This window comes from Varanus komodoensis, unplaced genomic scaffold (genome assembly GCF_004798865.1).
Source record: "Varanus komodoensis strain SLA01 unplaced genomic scaffold, ASM479886v1 scaffold58, whole genome shotgun sequence".
NCBI lineage: Eukaryota > Metazoa > Chordata > Lepidosauria > Squamata > Varanidae > Varanus > Varanus komodoensis.
Genome location: NW_025336197.1, coordinates 15021 through 39032, shown reverse-complemented (window position 1 = coordinate 39032; position 24012 = coordinate 15021). Strand labels below are relative to the sequence as shown.

The window sequence follows — 24012 nt, the reverse complement described above, 5'->3', positions numbered from 1 at the left end:
TTCTTGGCTGAATAAGCCATTATCCAATTTCCTATGAATGATAATGCAATCGTCTTGATCTATATAAATCTTGGCTCAGCAGTTGGACAGTTTTGCCAAACCAAGATCTCAACTTCTTTCTTTCATGTGTGCAAAACATTCATATTTCACTTCTACATCTTTACATTTTCACATTTTGAATGTTGCATTAAAAAACACATGAAAATTAAACATTTTTGTTAAATGCCCCTGAATGCACAAAGCAATTTGCAGATCTGGCATTGAGGGGCATTAAAGGGATTTCCAAGAACAACATAAGGGGAGATGGCTTCATTTTGTTCTGCAAACCGAGGGCCTACAAGTTATGTGAGGATTAACAACTCTCACATTGCCCTAAAACAGATTAACATTTGTGTAACCCATGATTGAAGGGTTTGTGCAACACAACTGAATGCCATCCTGTTTTCCCTGCTCACTTCCATAGTCTATCCAGAGCCTTCTGGAATACCTGCTCCTCAGTTGTGTCTACTGCCCCCATTTTAGTATCATCTGCAAATTTGATGAGAAGATTTAACAGGATCAGTCCTAGAATCCTGTCCTAGGACAGAGCGCTGGGCACCCCATTTGTCACTGGCCACCCTCCTAATGATTTCCCACTAATAGTTGCCCTCTGCTTTTGGTCCATCAAACATGCTCTAATCCATTGGTCTATCCCAAAACTCCTCTGACTTATAGCCCTTGGTGGACTATCATGTCACCCTGTAGCTATTGGAGGGTATTATAATTGTGAGTGGTCATAATCTTCTACCTAGTTGCAGAAGATAAATCTTCTACTTAGTTTCCTGATTGTTGTCTTTCTACCTATTCTTAATCTGAGTAAAAAGAAAGTAGAGAGAAGAGAATAGTTCAATCATAGTGCACATATTTTTTAATTCACGAAGTCTGAGGTTCAGCCTTTCGTATTTTAAAAGATCTCATGAAGAACTACTGACAGAGAGGACAGCCCTAGGTAAGCTGAGAGTCTGACTTAAGGTCTTCCTCTCCCCCCACCCCCCGGAACCTTTTTTATTTGTTTTCTGCAGCCAAAAAATACTATTACTCCTCTTTCACAAGTTGGGAGGGTTCCAGTCCTCCCCTCTGTGAGGAAGAGAGGGAGTCCTTCCCTTGCTAGCCCTGATTTTACGAGTAAGCTAGCAGGCTTAGGAGAAAACCCACATTTAGGGAAAGGGTTCCTTTTAAAGCCATATTGTGTGTTGGAGTGAGGAGGTGTTATCAGTAACATCATGACTTATAAGGAAAGGATTAAACTTTTACCTCCCTAAGCACAGAGGGGTTCCCAAGAAAAATCAGATTCTCTCCAGTATACAAAAGATTGTAACTGTTAGCATGTTATTTTCAAATGTGTGGTTTGACCCTCAGCACAAGGCTGCCTCATGTGTTTACTTTGTAGATTTTGTGAACTATTGGCTTTTGTGCAAGCTCAGTAGCTCCAGTACAGCAAATAATTTAATTAGCCTCCGTAAACTTCTTCCCTTCCTTCCATCTTTTAATGTCTGCGTATCTTCAGGCAGCAGATTATATCAAATGGATGGGCAAGAGTAGGTGGTGGTGGTAATTTATCTCATTGCATTTACATTTTGCCTTTTTTCCTCTTGTGAATAACCTAAAGCAGATTATATATAGCTCTATTTTATCCTCTCAACAACAACCCTGTGAGCTAGGTTAGTCTGAGAGTCAGTTACTGGCCCCAAGTTACACAGTGCGCTGAGCAGAGACTTAGACCCTGGATCTTCCAGGTCCACAGTCCAACACTCTAACCACCCTGCCACGCTGATGTCATGTTCTAGGGCATGCCAAGGAGGCTGCATACAAAGTGCTTTATGGTATTGCCAACAGGCATAGGGTTTTAAATTAAGTTTACAGTTTTTTAAGAAAGCTAGAAAAAATCCCTGGGCCATCTCACCTCATAAAATGAAAGTATGTACAGGTCTCCCTAGCCTCCCCACTTCCTCCCAAATTCCTCTAAATTGCTACAGCTCTGTAAGAGCCTCTTGGTTTGGGAGATCCATTCCCTTTCATTTCCAGTCGTCATTCTACTTTCCATCTCCTTCCTTCTCCTTTCCTGAACTCCCTTTCAGTTCTGTATTCTATCCAGAGTACATCATAATGAATTCTTAACATACAGGGTGATTAAAGAAGTTCTGAACTATATTTGACTTTATACAAATAGGCAAGTTTGTTTTTCTCCACATATTTGCTGATGAAGGAACTGGGGCTAATTTGTGTATCAGTTTTCATTATTTAGCAATGGAATGTCAAGCTTTAAGTCCAAGTATGTTCAATAGAGATTAGTCTCAGGAAAGGAGCATTGCAGCCTATGTTACATTTGCAGGGAGGTTTACAACTTGATCTTCTACAGGTGCTCAGATACAAGTCTTGGATTATGAATGTGGTCTTGCAGGTTTCATGAACTGCCAGCCCCATTCTACTCAAGGAACCTGGTTCCAATGCATGTTTAGTCATTTGTACTTTTTTCTTTTGCATGGATTCTAGCTTCATTGCCCAGAAAAATATACTTGGCACATGCTCAAATGTACTGTCTCCATAACTTAATCCAAGTATTTAAAACAGACTGCTTTGCTGAATCCTGAAGCCTTGGCACACATTAAGTTATAGGGAGGAAAGAGCCTATGAGAATTTGCAGTTAACAAGGAACTGGTAGAGGAAAATTGTGAAAAAGCAAAATTTCATGAGTTGCTGGAGGATGGAAAAATTAGAAGGAATTGTTGTGTGGAAAGGAAGAGAATATATGTGACGTAGTTGTAGTTTTCTTCCAACCTGTGTGGTCAGTGCTTAATCTCAAAAAAGGGAATGTTGAGGTTTGACTATGTTGCATTATTAACTCTGCGGGGAAGGAAATCTGGAAAGTGGTAAGAGAGACACCTGGAGACACTCTTTACTTCATTGTGTTAAAACTGAGAAAATGCAAATACATTCTAGTTATTTGCTTGATATTATAGCGCATGCAAATATGTGTCGTGATCCTATGCCCAGACCATTTAAATACTAGGAGTGCCCCTAGTTGCACAGCTTCTCCAAATCTGCTTTGAACCGTTGGGAGACAATTTTGTAGTAGATTTAGTGAGGACACGAAGGGTTGCAAGGGGAAGGAGAACTAGGGGAACTTCTGTTACGCAGGAGGAAATTTGCTTATGCAAGATTGGATTCAACCCTACATTTTTGACAGAGCTTATGAGCATTTTAATTGAAAGCATATTTATTTAAGCATATTATGAGCATGTGTATTTATAAGTGTATTTATTTGAAAGTAAATGATATATTAACATTGGTTGTGTAGTATTAACTTGAGTTAGTGTTGTTACTGCAACACATGTTTAAATGCTTATGTGGTGGTGGGATTTTTGCAGAATAATCCGGTGCAATAGTTAAAAAGTATTTAAAACAGGCATGCTTAGTGAAATAGTCTTTTTTGCTTTTAATTAAAAAATAATTAACCTGGTGCCATTTTAAAATCCTCTTGCTTATGCAAAATATGCAAGAATATTTTCTTCCCTTTTCCCTTAGACTTCTAAGAACAGCTTGTTAGTATTTTTAGTATTTTGTTCTTGCCTTAATTAATGCATCTCTCTCTCTTTTTTGCCTATCTGAAAGAATCATCATTTGCTTCTTGTGGCAGCTTCAGAATTCCAATAATTCTTTCCATATCCCTCCCCTTCCCCACTTAAGTAGGGTTTGTTGATAGTGTCCTACAAAGAGAGGTGTTTCAGAAAGTATCTGTCAATTTAAAAGTATGTAATTCTCGTAGGAGGCAAGACCTGGAAGAAAAGGAACAGTCACAAGCTAGAAAAATATGATGACAGTTTATTTAATAAAGTCAGGTTAGTAACATTCAAAGTAACTAAGGAAATCCAAGGTTGTTCTTCAAGAACAATGTGGTGACATGATGAAAGAGAGAAAGAAAGCTACAGAAACAGGCAAGAAAAGCAAAGAAAACCATGGGGAGCTGGCTGCCTTGCTTTGTGTAGCATTATCACAGAGGTACCAGTAGTTTAGCCCCTTTTAGATGCCTTTTTCACTTGATTATTATCCCATAGTGGCAGAGTGTAGCATACATCCACATTTTTCCACATTCTCTATTTCTATACAGATGCATAAAAACAGCTAAATAGAACTGTTGTGACTGAATTTTCCCATTATGAAACTGGAGCTCAAGGCTTCCTACCAGTATTCCAGCCTTTTGAAGATCATGCAGGTGGTTCTGTAGATGGAAAAATATGGTGCAGTTAGGCACAATAGTTCTTTCAGTTACTGATTAATAACAGAACATTCTTCTTGTGCAATGCTGGAGAAGTTCTAGGTATTTGACAGCCTTCCAGGAAGGTTGAGTAGAAAAAGTTTTAGCACTGCGTTGAACTCCTTAGGTAGGAAGCTATAAAGGTAAAATATCATATAGGACTAAAGCTATTTGCAGCAGATCATACATTTAGAAATACACATGAATAAGTTAAGTTGAACATCGATAAGGTTGTACTTCAAACTAAATGAGAAAAGTGGAGTTTCAGTGATCTCATGCTAACAAACTTTTCAGTCTCTCATGCCACATGGAAAAAGTTGAAGACCCCAGCATGAATGTCTAACCGTGCGTTGCATGACCTTTCTTTCAGTCCACAGGCTGAATTTCATTTTGGGGAATCCCTTGAAGATCACATTATAGCAGCCAGGTTGGGCAAAACCCAAAATATCTAATGCTTTCCATCATAGCCTAAAAATATACCAGTAACTAAGCCTTGGTGAGGTGAATCAGCCTTTTAGAATTGGGGAAAATATGCACAAAAGTCAGGAAACCACCAAATGATCAGTAAGAAGGGGAAAGGGGACATGGGCTTCTGGGGAACTCTTGAGGTTCTGTACCCCTTGTCTGTCCAAACAAGGAAGTTTCAGAAAGGTTTCAGATTCAAAAACGAAATAAAAAGAAGCGAATCTAGAACCTGGGAAAAGATTGAAGTTGATTCTGTTAGCAAAGCAAAAATGGTGCTACTTCTGTCATGGCAGCTATTCTCATAAAAATATGCACTTTATGCCCATAAAAGGCGACTGGCAGAGATGCTGCACAGCATAGCTAGCTGTGTTCCAGCAAGTGTTTTTCTTGAAAAATGCATATTTCAACTCAGTAATTCAGATGGCAAAGCAATGGGTAACAAAGTGCATTCACACAGCATGTGCATGTACCCCAGCTATAAACCATGGTGGATTTGTTATTGTCTGAACAACTACAGTGCCTACAACAGATGATTGGTCTCACCATGGGTTGTTCCTCACTGCATTCTCAGCTTTCCTATGAACATCCCAGGGCGTTCTGTGGCAGGATTGACTCGTCTCCCTCCTACGACCACAATTGTAAGCTTTTTTAAAAGCTCATTTGCCTCCTTTTGTGGAGTTCACTGAGTACAATCTTTAATCAGCCCTTCCCAAGTGTACAAGTGGCACACTGAAGGGGTTGTCACTGATCAGCCATCTTTTTTAAAAAAATGTCCCTCAAATGTGTGCAAAGATGTTTGAAGCATTTTCTTTTTAGTCAAAGCTGTGCAACTGCAGAGGTGAACACTTCTGTGGTTCAGAAAATGAGAAGCCTTACTTGAACAATGTATCAACTCTGAACATTGATGCATAGAGGGGAGATCTCTCTCTCTCTCTCTCTGCGCAATGCAGTTTACTCAGTCATTGTTAAGAAGGGGAAGAACTTAAAAGACACGCACAAATTTAACAGAGGTGATAGGAAAAAAAAGCAATGGCACAGAAAATGTCGTGAAGGGAGTTTGCCTATATTTATGAGATCTTTGTTCAACGAATGACTTATAAACTTGTTTCTGCCTTTATTTGGTCATGCAGATTCAGCTGGCAAGAGTTTAATGGTTGAAATTATTAGTTCATCTCTTTTTAAGGTCATTCCGTAGCGAGGAAGAAAAACATTTTTTGTTAATGGTCCAGTAATGTTTTCATTAAGCACAGGGGAAAACTCAGCTAATAGAGCTTATTAACGTGTTATGGTACTTTATGCTCACCAATTCATCTATTGGGTGGGACAGGAATGCAGTTGATCTATGAGTCAATACCTTAGGCATGGCCAGTGCTCTGTATTTGCTGCCTTTTCAGTTACAGCTATTTCTGCACTTTGTATTTTTGTTTAGAAACCGAAATCTTCGCTGTCTTCAACAAGGCAAAGACCTCGCACAGATCCAGCCAGTACTACACTGTCACAATTCCTGTGAAAATCATCAGTAATGGGCAGAGCATTTGCAGCTTAGAAGCCAATTGGCTGGAACATATGACAGAACACTTCCGGAAAGGGAGCACATTGGTGAATGCCATCTTCAGTCTTGGAATGGTAAATGGTACGCACTTTTTCTGCAAGTCTATTCCTGGTTTATCTTCATCCCTTTAAATGAGGAACAGATAATTCCTTTTTTTTCTGCATCTGTTGAAATGCACAAAAGTAGTTCAGAATGGAAAATTTGTGACTGTTGGTTATTTTACAAGTGATAGGAACTCTTTTTGTAAAACAGGTCTGAAATCAAAGAAATGAGGCAGATGTGCTTAAGTAGCACCTCATTCCCTAGCTTCTGCTTTCTGTCTTTCAGATAGGTTCTCAGCAAAAGGAATATTATCTTTTTCTGCTAATTACACCTTGAAATTGCATGCCATACTGAGTGTGAATTATTAGTTAGTGTCAATCAGGAACAGTCTTTGAAGCAGCAGCAGCTTTACAGATTTTCAAGCTGCTGAATTTAATTCCTGTAAAACTACTTTGGTGTCTGGAGACCACTGCACACACAGCAAATGGCTCTTTTTAAAGGTTTTAATACAATTTGGCTATATAAAAGCATTAATCCAGAGCCCCTGGAATTGTAAGTATGCATGTCCAGGCAGACATGTGCATGTGCAGGGTGAGGAGATTTTCACATTGACCTCATTCCAGGGGCTGGTGGCATTGCCATTAAGAAGAATCCCATGAAGCTGATTGGTGGGAGATTCTAGGCAGATCCAAGAAGAATTTTCCTCATTCAGCACATAACTAAACTGTGGAATTTGCTACCACACAAAGTAGTGGTGGCCAGCAGTTTGAATAGCTTTCAGAGAGTATTAGACAAATTCATAGATATGAAGGCCATCAATGGCTACTAATCCTGACAGTTATATGCTACCTGCAGCAAGAGAGTTGGTATGCCTGAGCACACCAGTTGCTGGGGAACATGACTGGAAGGTGGTGTTTCACTCAAGTTGCACATGTTGGTTTGCCACATAAAGTTGGCTATCCACCATGAGCTGAGTGCTAGACTAGATGGACCCTTGATCATATCAAGTATGGCTGCTCTAATGTTGGACAACAAGCTTTTGGGAGCACTGGCACTTAAGAGGAACCACTTGAGCTTGTGTACCTGCAAGGAATAATTGGATTTGGGTGAACACATGCAGGCCACCAGCATTTCAAAGCACTTCTCAGAAATCTGGCCACATTTGGAGCAGAGTTTCTTAGCTGCACTGCTACTTTCTTCAGCGACTGTGGCAGGAAGTAGGGCAAAAAGTTATTTTTAGAAAGGGAGATTAGCACTCTCACTACGCTACCTATGCCAATCTTTGTAGTCTCTTTTGGCTTACTCCCCCAGGTGGCTTCTGGGTTTTTGGAATGCTAACTCCAAGCATGCACATTACTGTGAAATTAGTGATAGTCTGGGAATGCCAGTGTTTCCAGGCACTCAGCGCATGACAGCATCTGATCTATAACAGTTGGGCAATTGCTTACATCATGAAAAGTGAGCAACTGAAAAATAACTTCATGGCTTTCTTTTCCCCATTGGCTTTATGTGAACCTTAAAAGTTCTTAATGTCCACTTCACTTTTATGAAGAGTTACACGAACTATATGCATGCACAAGCATGTATCTGTTTTGCTTTTGAGTTAAATACAGTTTCATAAGCACAGATGTTACAGAGTATTGCCGAATGTGCCTCAGAACAAGAAACTTCTCACTTCCCTGGAATTTCCAGGGTCAAACATAAGAAAAGCCCTGTTTCCCGTGCACTTGCTGTCTCTGCTTTCAGTTAACAACTCTAGGTTTTCTGATGTGTAAATCCAGGAACCCTCTGTTGTTTGTTAGTTGAACAACCCAGAGTTAATCCAGCAACAAACCATGGAAAGTCATTTATCCCAAGCATTGTAGCAAACTGTGTAAACCAAGTTAGTTTTTCTATTTCTTGTGACCTTCATAAAAGGATTTTTTCTGTCTGCAATGATGACTATAAACCACAGACTCTAATTTCACAGTAAATAGCCCTATCTTATCAGCGGCCCATTTTATCATGTACTCTGAGAGGGAGTGATTATTGCTCTTGTGTTTCTCTTTCTGAACACAGAAATCTTGACATAATACATGTTATATGGAAGGTGGTGCTTTGTCAGTCTCATCACCACTCTGCTAAATATTACATATCTATTTGCTTTTTAGTTGAGCTTCATAGCTCAGACATGCCTGTTCCTCTTACTGCTCAGAAAAAGTAGTATATACAGCCATATGGTGCAGTTCTAAAGTTTGCCAAGTCCAGTGGTAGAATGGTACCTACGCAACCAGAGAACCCTTTCCATTCTTGCTGGAAGAAGTTCCGTGGACATAGATGCCCTGCTTACAGTGGAGGGAAGACGTAGGGTTTTGACCCATATGGAACTGAAGGACAGAAAAGGATAAGGTGAAAAAGTAAGAAATGGTCAGCCTTCTGCCCTCACCCCAGGGAGCCATCAGGATCTAGAAAATGGTAGCAATTCCTTAACGTAATGGCACCTCCCATCATCCTGGCCTGGCCATAGAATCACTCAGATAATTTATTACTAATATTACTAAATAGTGCTTTATAATTTGTGTTGGATATGATGTTTATTATTGGTATTGTGGGAACCTACTAAAAGTTTCCTTCACTTGAATTTACTTGACTTCATTAATAGAAAACATTATTTTTAGAATTTGGACTGAAAATTAAAACTCTGGGCATGACACAGTTACTTCCTTTCAACTTTTTAATAAATGGCTTTATTTATCTTCCTACCCAGGCACTGATTAGATGTGCACCTGTTTTGCTCCATGTTCCTTCATATCATGGCTCCAATATTTTTTGTTTTAATATCTAATCCCAATCTTGCTAAAGACAGGATCAGTGTTGCCAGGAAGGTGTCTGTATCAGTCTCTTACAGCAAAATAATAGTTTCCTCTTAGGCACCTTAAGCATGGGTGCATGTTGGGTGCTATCAAGAGCTAGAGTCCACCATCAATTAACATGTTCCTTCTTTGATCATACAGCATTGTCTGGTGGCAGTTAATGAGTTAACTAATTAACATCTGGATGGTAAGGGAATGCATCACATGTGATGTATAGGTGAGCCACTGCTAGTTTCTTCCAACAACATATAAATGTGGCATTCATAGGTTGTTTCGGTGACATCTCAGGTTGTTTATGGGTTAAATAATTCCAAGTTCCTCCATGGTTTGTTCTTGGGTTAACTGACTGAAATCACCATTATGTCCAAACAGGGCCATAGAGTTTTGCGTACATGCATGAGTTAAATATATGCTAACCTTTCTCCCTTGTTCAGCCATAAGCTTGTATTATGTCACCTCTCTTTTTTGGTGCAGTCATTTTGGTGCAGGTGCAGTCATTTAATTCAAAGCACACGTATCCAAAACCGTTGCACATTTGACCCCTGCCTTCGCCTGCTCCATTTCCCTATCTCCCTATGCTGTTTCCTGTGTCAAATTTTAGAATATATTTTCTTCATCTTACGCTCTGTAAAGCTCTATATGCATTGATGTCAGTCTGTAAACTCCTGCTGCTAATAATCATCATTAGCATCTTTTTTACTGAAATACCAACATCAGCATGGGTATTCCACACTATTTAAAGAAAATTAATACAGAGATGGAAGCCATATAAACAGACCAAAATAAATACTTCTCATTGAATGAAAAACTTCTCATTAGATTAGTAAAGTTTTTGCTTGGTAGTTTTGATGTAACAGAAGCAACTTACTGAAGCAGATCTGGGATCTGTGAACTTAGATTCATGAAATGTGAGCTTGGATCCAAAGATGCCAATATGCGAGTGGAAGGCACTTCTAACTATGCACAAATACCATTGATTTCTCCTCCGGCACTATCTAACAAAGGATCTGTGGTGCATTACACTCCCATGAAACCAGGCTCCAGAGGAGGGGGCCACAGATAGTGAAAACAGTGATATACATCTGCATATACACCTTCCAATTGTACAGGGTGGATCCAAACCAAAGTCAGGTGAAAGCACCTTCTAGAATGATTTGTTTTATTTTGTTTGCTTGTTAAAATCCTTGTTAAAATTAAATAGTGTAATTAATACCCACTTAATTTTTTCATCCCATAGCAAAGAAAATTCTAAAGGGCATATGATGGAATGCTTTGTTCTAGCTTCTTGGCAGGTTATATAAATTACTAGCTAACTTGGTTAGAAACAAATGGCCATTAATTTTGTATGTATAAACTGTAGTTTCAAAACTATGAGTCACTGGGCCTGATACAGACCAATTAGGCCTGTTTTATAAGGCAAACATTTCTGGACCTTTATAAGTGTATTGCTTAATATTTCAAATGCCGCACATGACAAATATTATTCTGTTACTTAAACATTAAACGTGCATTTATATAACAACAGGGGCTCCGTGGGAGTTCCCTAATGTCAGATTCTGTAGTTAAAGTGCCTTTGGGGGAAGGTTCCAAGTTGACTGTAACAGTTTCTCTTGTGAACAAGCAGAACAGTACTTGTAAGATATGAGTTAGAAAATGTATTCCTATATGTAGGATACACTGCTGGATAACTGCCTGGGCCTTCAGAAATCTTGCCTGTGGATGCAGAAACTGAAGTGTGCAGGGTTGCACCTGATAAAGTGACATAACTGTTGTAAAAAAGCCTTTGGTCAACATCTGATTGAGAAAAGTTAAGCTTGTCATCAATCCAAACAGAATTATATTATTGCAGGATAATAACATTTCCTTCCAAATAGCTCTCAGAGATTGAACAATGAGAGACAGATTTAAAAAAAAAAAAAAAAAACCCTGCTTAAAATAGCAAAATTAAACATCAGTCGAATCTTTGTCAAACTTGCCTTTATTTATTTATTTAAAACTTTTCTAGACCATCCCTTATTGAAGTCTCAGGACAGTATAACAATACAAAAATGGAAAATAAAACACAGCATCCTAAAAATTCAACTGACAGTAAAACCCCAATTAAAACAATCAGATCTTAAAACTTTTAATGTTAAAGCCCTCATAAAATGGAATATGTACATAGAGGCACAACAGCTTAAGAAAGATGCAGTCAGACTGGGAAAGTTCAAAAAAGGGCAACAAAGGTGCTCAGGGGACTGGAAACAAAGCTCTTTGTGGAAAGATTGAAAGAATTAGACATGTTTAGCCTTGAGAAGAGAAGACTTAGGGGAGATATGATAGCATTCTTCAAGGTTGTCACACAGAGGAGGGGTCAGGATTTCTTCTCGGTCATCTCAGGATGCAGAATAATGGGCTTAAGTTACAGGAAGCCAGATTCTGGCTGAACATCAAGAAACATTTCCTGACTTTTAGAGCAATATGACAGTGGAACCAATTACCTAGGGAGATTGTTGGTGTTTGCACACTAGAGGCACTCAAGATGCAAATAGAAATCCATCTGTTAGGGATGCTTTAACCTGGAGGCCTGTATGGGGGTGGGGGTTGGACCCAGTGTCTTTATTGGTCCTTTCCAAATCTAGTTTTCTGTAATTCTGTACACAGAGAATTCACTCTGAGCCCGAGTGCTTATACTACAGACTTTAAAGTTTGAGATAAAGAGGGAAATCTGCACATGGTTATGTTCCTACAGACAGAAATCTTTCATGCAAGAAATTATGTAATGTACAAATAAACTGATGCATGTGACAAACACTAGTGCTTGTTTTGCCACATGTCCAGTTGTGGAAACCCATTACTAACTGGTAATGTAACGCAATGGCATTATCAGCATAGGAAAAATACCATGTGTGAAGTAGCCCTAAGTTGTGAAATAAACATTACTGAGAGGCAAATATATGCAGGCCATATTTCTACATTGTATCTGTGGTGCCAATTTTTCACTTGGTTGTAACAATAAACATAAAGGTTAGGCTTTGTGCATGGGACTTAATAGTTGAAAGAAAACAGACAAAAAAGGGAGATGCTGCTTCCTACTATATGGCTGTCATAATATAGTATTTTTTTCACATAGTTATCTTGTAAATCATGTGCAGGAACATTAAAATGACATTTTGTCCAGCAGAAGAGCATCAAATATTTATATACCCAAGTGAAAATAGCCTTTTGAGCACAGTGGGGGAGCATCTTACCTTAATAAAAAATTCAGTGATAATGGAACCTTTTCTCTTGAAGGAAGAGGTTAACCTTTTACAGGAGCTTAGTGAAGATAGAGAAAATAAAATTATACCAAAGCTTGAGCAAAACAGAAGTAATTTTCAGTTTTAATCGGATAGATGGTTGTGTGATCCATTTATTAGAACAAATGAACCATTACTTGATTAAGATTTGAGATTTAACTGAGTAGTTGCTAATGTGCTGGAATCCACATGGTTAATCACCACAATTATGTAATAAGAGAATGCAAGCAAACCACTCAAAAACTGGGACTTATTGGAGACAAGAAGGGTTAAATGGAGACAAATACTACAAAATACTACTGACTAATGCTACTCCTTCTAGGAGCATTTGTTGCTGATGATGATGTTGACATTTTTAAATGACTGCTTCTGGCTCATTTAAATGTATGTTATTTCATGTACTTCCTTATAATTGAGCTACTTTGACATTTGCATGTCAGAACGCTAGGATATGTCGCTTGAGCATGTATAATACAGGGAAATACATTAAATGATAATTTCATGGTGGAAGGTAAACTTACAGGTGATTTTCTGACCTTCTGCAATGAGAAGGTTCATTTTCATTCACCATTTACTTACCCTTGCAAATGGGCTGGGAGAGACTCCCAATCCTTGTGAGTTGTACTTCATTGGAGAATTGTAAAAATATGCAGGCAAAATTGCCCAAACTGATGTTACCACATCTAATATGTTTAGGGTTTGTGCAATTGTTCAAAAATATTCAAGGAAGAGTATTTGGGAACTCTTGACTCAAAATCTGCATTGTATGAGATGCTACAGAGATGCCCTCTGTGGGGAAAAATCTGTCCCAACTGCTAGTGCTCCAACAACAGAAGAATTTGATATTTGTGAGCAGGGCAGTGAAGAAAATCTTGCCACAGCCCTTTGTTCTTTAAAGAACCTACATTGGGATATATTAGAATTTGCAGAGGGCTCAGATCTGAAGAAGCTGACCCAACTCTTAAAAGCAAAGGTTCTTTTGTAAGCCACAGTTCCATTGCATCCATTACTGCTGATTTCCAAGAAAATACCCAGTGGGAATGTTGCTATAGGCTTAGAGCTTTCCAAGAAAAAAGGAAACTGAACCACAACCATGTCCAGAGGGAAAGACTGTAGTGTCCATTAAATTGCAAGATGTTGTTGGTATGCCTAGAATGCCATCCTCTTTCCTTGTGAATCTGAAAACAAAAGATTTAAATAACAGGTTGGGTAAGTTCACATAGCACAAGCCAGGCATAGAAAGCTGTGCCTGGCCAATGATTGGGCGCAGCAGGGATTCCAAGGGAATTCCCCTCAAGATTTTCTTGTCGATATTCAAGGGGACGTTGCAGCAGTACAGAACAAATTATTCCCACCACAACTTGAGCAATCTCTCTTCTGGGATTCAGGTCACATTCTGCTGGTCCTCCAGCTGAGGAGACCCAAGAGAACATGGCTCATCCCCCTACTTTTGCTCAACGTGGCACCTGTTCAGCAAGTGCCATGCTGAGCAAGGATGGATGGTGCATTCCCCTGGGCATCATCCCAAGGAGAGCCAGAAGAACGTGACCTATCCCATGGCGAGGAGTGATGGGAGCAAATTTTGCTGGGCCTCCTCTGTGGAAGAACCAGTCAGTGGTGACTCTTTCTTTCTCCTTAACTTGCTACCACGATTTTCAGGGACATCTGCTGGGCCTCCTCCAGGGGAGTCCCAACAGAATGTATCACTGTTGCATGCTACCTTCTTAAGCCCTGAGCAGGACTTTGAGGAGGCAGTGCATAATGGACACTAGTGGTACTGCTCACAGTGCCTCCTCAAGCCCCAAATAGAACTTGAAGAGGTAGTATGCTTGGGCATTTTGGATGGCTGTCATCAGAGCCACTTAGCTAGAGAGGTGAGACTTTTTACTGCTCTAGCCAAGCAGCTCTGTAGGCTTCGCCTGTCGCTTACTGTGTTGTCCAGGTTCACCAACACAGCAAGCCCAGTGCTGGTCAAAAACTCCATGGCTTTTTGGAATGTGTTCCTAACCACTAAGAAGCGTCTGTATGGAGGAGGCACAAGGTTCAGACAATACACTGAAGTACAGTGTCTTAGCGTGTTGTGTGAACTCAGTCAATCAAGTAATATTTTAAGTCATGGAGCAAAAATAGAAGAAGGGGTAATCAGAAGTAAGAATCTCTGTCTGTTTCCTCAATCTTGCTCAGAAGTAAAGCATCACTAGCAAAGATATGGTAGAGGCTGGAAACCTTCCCATGTTGGTTTTATGGAATGCTAAGTGCCATTCCATTGCTTCTATAGCCTGGTGAGAGACTATAGAAATCTCTACAAATATTAGTACGGTAGTACTGACATTGAGGTCCTCCACCCAACATTACCAGGTGGTAGAAGGGGACCAGTCAAATGTTAAGAGTCTAAAATATGCAGTGTACAATCTTAAGCCCATGTATGCATTGTGCATTTATGCCTGCCTTTGTATAGCACTCAAAAACTGAAGTTCTCTGAGTAGTGCACAGAACAGAATCCAAAGCCATAGAATTCAAGATCATTATGATGAAATATTATGTTAATCGATGAAACAAATTTAATATAGCCACGGAAGAAGCAGCAGCAGATGACAACAACAATGCAAGGATCTGAAAAAGCACGAATATATTCTTAAACAAAAGTACTGAAAGGCCTGGGAGAATAAAAGGATCTTCACCTGGCACCCAGAAAGATCACAGTGTAAATGCCAGGCAAATGTTTTTTTGTGGAGGTCATTCTGCAGTTGGGTGCCACCAACTCTCCAATAGCCACTTGCTAGCAGGCACCTACTTTGCTCATTCACTCCATAGGGAAGGACCTCAGAAGGGGTCCAGTTAGGTGTATAATACAGTGGAGGAGACCCTCCTTCCAGGCTGCTTTCTATTATGTCTCCATGGTGCTGAAAGAAATGGACAAGCAAGACTATGTCCCTGTATCATAGGTGCCCAAAAAATAGTCTAGCCCATCACAAAGCTTGCATATGCACAGATTCCACATATGGAAATAGCCAATACAGGTAAGTGCAGTTCTCATCATAATTTCTAGAAGAGCTGCTTTGTATTAGAATATTCAGCATTTTCTCTGATTGCCATTTTTTGGTGGAAAGGCAGAGCAGAAATAGAAATAGTTGAATATGTGCCTGTACTAGCTCCTTCAGTTCCATTTATGTAAATGAGGTTTGGGGTCTAATTCTCTTGCTGAATTATTCTACATACATGCTAAGAAGACATTTACATTGTGTGTGTGTGTATTCATACTTTAACATAAAATATCTAACCGTATGGCTTACAGAAATAATTTGTTTGTCCTTAGATTCTTCCCAGGGAATGACAGATGGCATATTCATTTTTGAAGATCTTTCTGTGGAAGACAGCAAAAGTATACAAGGCTATGATGCTATCGTCGTAGAACAATGGACAGTTTTGGAAGTAAGTAGAAGAGAAATACATTTGTTTAAATCTTTCATGCTGCCTCTGTTAAGAATAACCTACTTTGCATTTTTCAGTATACAAAATGTCTTGCCATGTTGCTCAACAATGCCAGTAGAGTATGGTTAGGACCATTTGTGAAAGCAGTGAAGGAGTTAGCAAGCTTACTGTGCAAGCTATTTTGATCTACTTAGAAATAAGTTCTGAGTTCAGTAGGACTTTCTTCCAGGAAAGTTGTATAGGATTGCAGCCTTAACTGATCATGCAATGTTCTCATGCCGTTTAAAAGAAGTTTTGCAGTAATGAACTGGCTAATATCAGGGTCTTTAGGGAGCTTGTAGGGTTTCTTTTTTCTACAGTGTAAGGAATAGTAAAGGAAGGGGATGTTCATAGCATTCAATTGTCCTTCTTAAAATTGTGGTGGTGGGAAGAAAAGTTAAAGGTCCCTTCAAACACACACACACACGGTGCATGCAGAACAAACACTGCTAGCATCCAGTGTATGGTGTGCCTAGGTCCTGAGTTAGATTCAGGATTTGGCTTGCATGAGAGAAAGAGGTCTAGTTACCCTAGGGCTCCACTTTCCAGTGGCCTTGCCATTCGGTTTTTAGGAATTCCCCTCTTCCCGCACATTCTAGCTATTCAGGAGGGTTTCCTTGCACTCAGCGCAGTATTTGCAGGTGTTTGGGGGAGCAGCTGTGGGAAGGAGCTAGAGGACAGTCCACTTCCATCAGTGTAGTTGATCCAACATACATCTGGAACCAACCTGATCTCTTTTATAGGGAAAAATGTAATACATAAAACACAACTCTGAATCTCCTTTTTATAGACACCTTTGTTATGCCAGTGAAGCCTCCTTTGTATTTTGTGCAGCATGCTGAAAAGTTGAAATATAATGCATTTAGCTACAAAGAATGTCACGAATGGTGCTTTGCAGGTCATTTGGCTCTTGCTATGTGTTTAATCAACTCTGTACAGAGTGCATGGTTAACATCAAACATACAGCTCCTTTTTTGAACTTGTATTATATCCGCTTATCTCTGTTTAGTTCCTGAACTATTAATAAAGCAATGCTAACACATCACCCAAACCTAGAGTAGTAATAACATTAAAAACATTTATATTCCACCTTTCTTGGAATGACCCTCAAGATGTTAGAAAACTTAGATTTAAAAACTAGTTTTAAATACTTTTTTAAAAAGCTGTAATGCCAGATTCAAACAGCCAAAGCCTTACAGCAACATAATTAATTTAACTCAAAGGCTGTCTTTAAAAAGTCACATTTTTGCTGCTCATCAAAAGGCAACAGCATGTGGGCCTCTTTCAAGAGTGAATTCCACAGCCTGAGTGCTGCAGTCTAAACATCTCTTTTGTATTTCCACCTGCGGTATTTCAGATGGCAAGAGTACAATCAAAAGGGCTTCAACAAAGCACCTGAGAAGGTTCATATGAGAAGAGCTAGTACCTGAAGTATTATAGTTCCAGACCATTTAGGGCCTTAAAGGTTAAGACCAGAAATTTAAATTGAGCTCAGAAGCAAATTATCAGTCAGTGCTCCTGTGAGACTGGGATATTTATTTATTTATTTATTAAAACATTTTTATGCCGCCCCATTCGCCGAAGCCTCGGGGCGGCTTACAACATAGATAGTATAATCAGAACACCTTATGCTAGGACAATAATCTGACTGCTGCATTCTGAACCAGTTGGAGAATCCAGAGTTTTTCAAAGGCACAGAGTATGTTATAATAATCCTGTTTGGACATAATGGAGGAATCTAACTTACCCAGGAAAATATGTAACTGATGCTTCTGAAAACCTTTCGTAGCTGCCGCTGCTACCTGGCCATCCCTGAGTATGTCCACTGCATATCTGATGGTTGGGCTGGGGTCGAGGGGAAATGCAGCACCTCTTATCATGCCTAAAACCTATCTATACTCCAACATAAATCATCTAGCAGATAAAACAAAGGTGGTTAGCCTAGGTTGGAATGCAGATTGATAAGGGTCTAGATTTCTTCAGGAATACCTGGAACTGGGATACCATTGTCCTTTCACATTTTCACATTCATGATCAACAGATTGGCAATAAAGATTTCAAACTATAGCATCCAGTGAGAATTTTTTCAAGAGATATTTCATTACACCTTCCTTCAGTGGTGCAAGGACCACAACCTGTATTTACTGTTGAGACTGGGATTAGTTACCTAGGAAGTATCAAGAATACAGGTACTTAGTCTTACTTCTCCAAGAATCCTATCCACATCTGCAGATTGTACAACCTGTAAATTATCTTTAACAGTATAACAGGTAACCTTGGGTATTTCAGAAGTGCTTAGAAGTGTTAACCTAACCCCAACTCTGGTGGGTTGGAGCCAGGATTTACCTTCCACAAGAGAAAGGGCTCCAGTTGCAGAAGGTGTTGCCATATGATTTTTGGGGATATCTCCCCCCATGACACAGTTTGCCCCATTCAGCAGGGACTTCTGACTCTCTGTGTAGCATTTTCAGAGAGCTGAAAGGGCTACAATGAGAAGGAATAGAGAAGTGCAATTGATCCAGTGAAAAGCTGGATGCAACCGTATGTCTCTTGAAATATGACCATGGTTTAGTTAGATTTGTGACAAGTTCGTTGCTTTAGTCATTGCCCTCAGCTCCCTGGTAAACCAAATTGAATGGGGTCTGTCCAGAAGAAGAGAAGTGTGCTGGTTTTAGAAGTGATGTGCCAACTCCCTAGAGATTGCATGATTCCAGAGACTGACCGGTGTGTTACAGGAACTACCAGACCTAATAGCAGAAAAGTCTGAGGGGGGAAGCATCAGCAAACCAGTTGTCTCTATCAACTTTCAAGGGAAGACCGTCCTAACAGATTGCCCAATCCTGTAGAATTATAGGACTGCTATTAGCCCTAATAATACAATATTATACAATACAATATTTGTAAACTGAGCAGAGAGCCCATAGCCTATGAGTGGTATATAAGTGTAATAAATAAATATTTTGCTTATGTACCACTGTGAAGAACTTTATGGCAGGATATGTAAATTCCTAGTTTGTTTCCAGTCCATTTACTAGGCAGGTGAAACTAAGCCAGCTTGCTAATAAGCCACCATGTGTTGGTTGTTTGCCGAACAACCACAGTATTCCCTACAGTTAACCTTTCAGTGACTTGGTCCCTACGTCATTCCCCTTCTGTTCCTCCACCAGTTCTGGCATGTACCCCAGGGTTTTTGTGGAGAAAAGTCTCATCAGCTGGGTCCCTACATTAGCATGCTTTCTTCAGTTGGTCCTTTGGGGACGCTGGCTACACAAGGAAACCCCTCCCCCATGAGGTTGCTAAATAGAATTAATCTTCAGAGTCCTTATAAATGCAGCTGTGTGTTTACTAGTTATTGTGCAACAGTGCGAGACCAACAATATTTAGGGGCATAGGGAGGACAGCTTTGAGAAGGAATGAGGACAGATGGGGGTGACATGAAGAAGAATACAAGGAGGGGCAGCTGTTTTTGCCGCTTTGCTGGACAGCTCTTTAGGTCTTTCAAGCAACCCATAAGAAAATTGCCATGCAGCATTTACACAACAGCCCACAATAGCTGATCACCCCGGGTGGGTTGTTACATTGGCAAACCAGGTCATTGTCTAAACTAGACTTGCTTAGCTTCAGCAAGCTTGGTGCATCATGTGCCTTCAGACCACACAGTTACATAGCCTGTGCAGTGCAGGACTGGCTAAATGTGACGTCTGTCTCATTTTCTTTTCCCTTCCTTTCACTTTAGTGCTGATTTCGTGCATGAAGTTCATAAGCATTTCTTAGAATCCTCCTGATTTATTTCATTTTTGTGCTGTACTATAGGAGTTATGCAGCTCCTATAAATGTTAAAATGTTATCTTTATTTTCAGTAATGAAGCTTCAGTTCTGTTTTCATGTGCAATGTTCTTTAACTACATCAGATTACATTCCTTTGAGTTTGAACAGGAATTGGCATTGTCACATGAACAAAATACTCTGCATACTTAATTTCTAATAACAGAACAGCTTCCCAAGTATAAGCAAGGAGAACATGTTCAACACTCTGATGCTCTCCATATGTGTGTAAAATGTCAGTGTGTGCGGATGTAAACCTTCCAGCTGTCACAGTATGTGGTCCATGCCAAGCAAAAGACAGGATGCAAGAGCACCGAGTTGTTTATTTAAACTTAGGCAGAAGAAACTATGATATTCTTGCTTCTCTGCTGCAGAATGTTTCTGAAACTTGGGTGATGCTTCTAAACATGGTCTATAGTGGTTTATGATGATAATAAGGGCTTTAGGTGGTAATGGTGGCAGTTGTGATGATGTGGGGTGCCTTTTTGGTGCATTTTCAGTATATGACACAAATTATTAGTATATATCCTCAAATCTGTTAAGGTGGCAAATTGCTTCAGTTTGGCTTTCAGTCTTGATCTGTTAAATGCACAGTGATTTGGCGTTTGATCAAAGCAGTTTGATATCTGCAGGCACACAAATGAGGCATGCCTAGAACAGCAGGGGGCGAAAGGTGATGAGCGTGAAATCCAGTCCTTTGAAATGTCCTTTGCATTGCTTAAAGGTGACCTAGATAGGCGGCAAAAGAGTCCTGGGTTTATGCCCTTTTAGGCTTCTTTTTCTATGTGGATATGTAAGAGGTACTTGAGGGGTGTGTGAGTACTCGAGCGTGCATGCACGCATGTGTGTGTGCCATTTCTTTTTTCAAAGAATGATGTAGCTTGGAAATGTTCAGCATGCTAAGTTTTGCAGAGATGATTGTTAGATGTAACAATGTAGTTTAGCAGCACTTTCAGCCCTTAATGTTAGCTGTGCTGCACTTTGAACATAAGGAGCATTTCTTACACCTTCTTTGGATGGTGTTTGTATTAAAAAGGTGCTATGAAAATAAAGAACACTCTGGATAAATATAACATCCTCTTGGAAACAGAGTTCATTATACACTTGAGAGCAGCTGTTTTCACTGCAGCACCCCATGGATGTGTTTGACTACAACTCCCAGCATCCTATAGCTAGCCATGCTGAGAGCTGTCTAATACATCAGGAGGGCACCATGTTGGGGAGGGTTACTTTAGGAAACAATCCTATGGCTTCCCAGCATTGTCTGTGAGTGATATACACAGTTCTTCAGAGTCTCGGCTATAAAGGCCAGGCCTCCACTCCACCAAGGCACTTGACAGTCACCTGTCAGGCCTACTTATGTTATATGCTATCTTGCTTTAGCATATAACAGGATCAAGCTGACACCACCTGGTGCTCTCAAACCATATACCGTATTTTTCCGTGTATAAGATGCTACTTTTTCTTAAAAACATTTACCTAAAAATGGAGGTGTGTCTTATACATGGGGGGGGGCAAGAGAACTGTGGGTGCACGCGGGTAGGGGGTGGCGAGGCGGCGCGTGAGGGCAGTGGCAAGGCAGTGCACACGGGCAGGGGGGGCGGTGAGGTGGTGCCCGCGTAGCAGCAACTTGCTCACTGGAGATGGGTAGGAAAAGTGGGGGGCGTCCTATGCATGGGGGCATCTTATAGATGGAAAAATATGGTAAATTCTATAGCTTCCATGCAGTTTTGATCCATTGATTGTAAACAAATTCCTTTTGCCAGTCTTACAGTAGCTGCGGATGTCATTGTTTTGTCTGTTGCTCAATTTAATTTTTTTAAAATCTGCAGTAGGACAAAGAATAGAAAATTGCTACTATATGAGGTTTTTCTTTATACTGGCATGGCCTAGATATTTCTTCCCTGTTACTTTTCAAATTGCAAAGCTTTCTGGTTTTTCCTAATGAGCTAGACTATTGCTGAGTGAGAGAATAGGAACAAACAAACAGCAAAATCATAAGTAAAACTGAATTCTTTTTATCTGCTGCAAGACAGGAAAACAGTCAGCTCAACATGCTCTGGTTTTTGACATTCAAGGTGTGATCAGAGATTACTTATCAACTGCAGGAGAATAGGGAATGAGTTCATTAAAATCTCTCTTTCTCGCATGGAAGGAAATGTCTCTAGTATAATTTGTAGATTCTCTCTCCCCACCTTTCCACCTATTCTTTATTTTTTATGTTTTAAGGTTCTGACCACCTTCTGTTTATACTGTCTAGATTCATGAGATACACCGTATTAAATATTAACATTTCCCCTGTCTGTAATGCTATGTATCAAATTACATTGAAATGCTTTGTTTTTAGATCTCTTGCCCTGCTCTTGTAGTCACTTGCCCTACAAGTGCTAAGTGCTAGCAGGAAAGGAAGCAAAATTGAGATAGCAAGTGACAAGACAGAGGTCTTGGGAAATTCCCAGGGGTTGTAGGGTAACACAGGCATGTTTTTATTTGTAATTGTTGTTTTATCATAGAATTATATAATAGAGTTGAAAGGGGCCAGGAAGGCCATAGGGTCCAAACCCCTGCTGTTGCAGGACACCAAGTTACACCATCCCACTCAGATGGCTGTCCAGGTTCTTTTTGAATGTCTCCAGTATGGGAGAGCCCACCACCTCTCTGGGAAGCTGATTCCTCTGTTGTATTGCTTTGACAGTGAGGAAGCTTTTCCTGATGTCTTTTTCCTGATTTTATTGTATGTAATCTGTATTTTATTTTGTTTTGATTTTGTTTTGTTTGTTTCTGTAACCTGCCCAGGGATCTGTACAGCTATTGGGGTAGGTTAGAGATTTAATAAATAAAATTTAAAAACAAAAAATAATGACACTGAGGCAACTGAGCACGCTTGGTAGTGAAGGAATGTTCAGTGTCCAAAATGCCCTGCTTATAATGTAATATTTTCCCATTCTCTGATCTGGTACCTCCCATGTTGCCTGGGGTATGCTTGGAACTAGTCTTCTTCTCCCCTTTCCCATAAGCGTACATAGGATTGTGCCCTTAAGGTCCTTACAGCTTGAGTATCCTTGAGGAAGATGCAGCCAACTAACAGAAAGTGTTAACTCTGCAGCATTTTGTTCAAGTTGCCAGTGACCAGTTTCAGGTTTGTGCTGAATTCTATCTGTAACATATTTTTGCTGTGTTTCATGGAGGAGTGTACAACAGCCTTGTTTGCTTACTTCTACATACCATCGATGATTTTACCTTGCTGCTGTTTGTGATCTTTGTACTCTTGACTGTTAAACCTGATTGTGTTTGATCGCACTACCACTGGGCTGCCCTCTGAAAGAAATATATTTCCTTGACATAAAGCATTTAAGTATTTTGGGCAGTAGACAGACCCATGAAACTGCCATTGTGTGGGAGGCCAGTAAAGCTTTTATAGGGAGCTGAATTACTACTTAATGTCTCTTATAAGAGTGTTTTTAATGCAATTACAATCATTATATAAGGAGTTTCTTGTTACCTTTAAGTAAGAATTTTCTCATAACCCAGTTTGCTACCTGCCAAAATTCATAACTTTATCAGGAGTTGGTAAATGTTAAATGTGAACTGAATAATAATTATTAACATCAACCTGTTGACAACAAGCATTTTAGGGAAATGGAAAATACTGGAAACATTTTGACAGATCATCTTAAACAACATAAATACAAACATGCAATTTCAGTTGTTGTTGTTGTTGTTATTATTATTATTATAACATTTCTATGCCGCCCCTTGCCGAAGCCTCGGGGCGGCTTACAACACAAATAATATCAAATAATAGAGTGGTATGATAGACTTCTTTTAAAAGATTTTAAAAGTTTGATTTTGATTTCTATAGTACAGGAAACATCAGAACAGGCCATGGATGCTTTTTTATTTAATCTTTCATGTTTAGAATGATAGTTTCTCTTGTCTGTATATTGAGGAAATTACAAAAGCAAATAAAAATATAAATATTGGGAAATCACTTGGTCCAGATGGGTTTCCAGCTGACTGGAACAAAACATTTTCTAACTTGTTCATTCCAAAACATCATTGTCTTTATAAGCATGCTTTTGAATCAAGATCCCTTTCTTCACCATTAAATGATACTTATATTACTGTGATTCCTAACTCTGGCAAGAGTTATATTAATGGTGCTATCAGCATGTTTCATTAATTTTCATACAGTGCAATCCTTTGGCTGATAAAAGACCATAGGTTTTTTTT

The 24012-nt window shown here is 39.6% G+C and overlaps 1 protein-coding gene across 1 annotated transcript in view; it reads left to right on the top strand.

Moving 5' to 3' along the window:
• The window catches only part of RFTN1 (raftlin, lipid raft linker 1), a 97700-nt gene that overhangs the window by 69933 nt on the left and 3755 nt on the right, over positions 1 to 24012 (top strand). Inside the window, exons 6-7 of the mRNA XM_044449362.1 lie at positions 6189 to 6392; positions 15800 to 16039. Of these exons, the coding sequence (XP_044305297.1) occupies positions 6189 to 6392; positions 15800 to 16039 (444 nt within the window). The remainder of the gene's footprint in view (positions 1 to 6188; positions 6393 to 15799; positions 16040 to 24012) is intronic.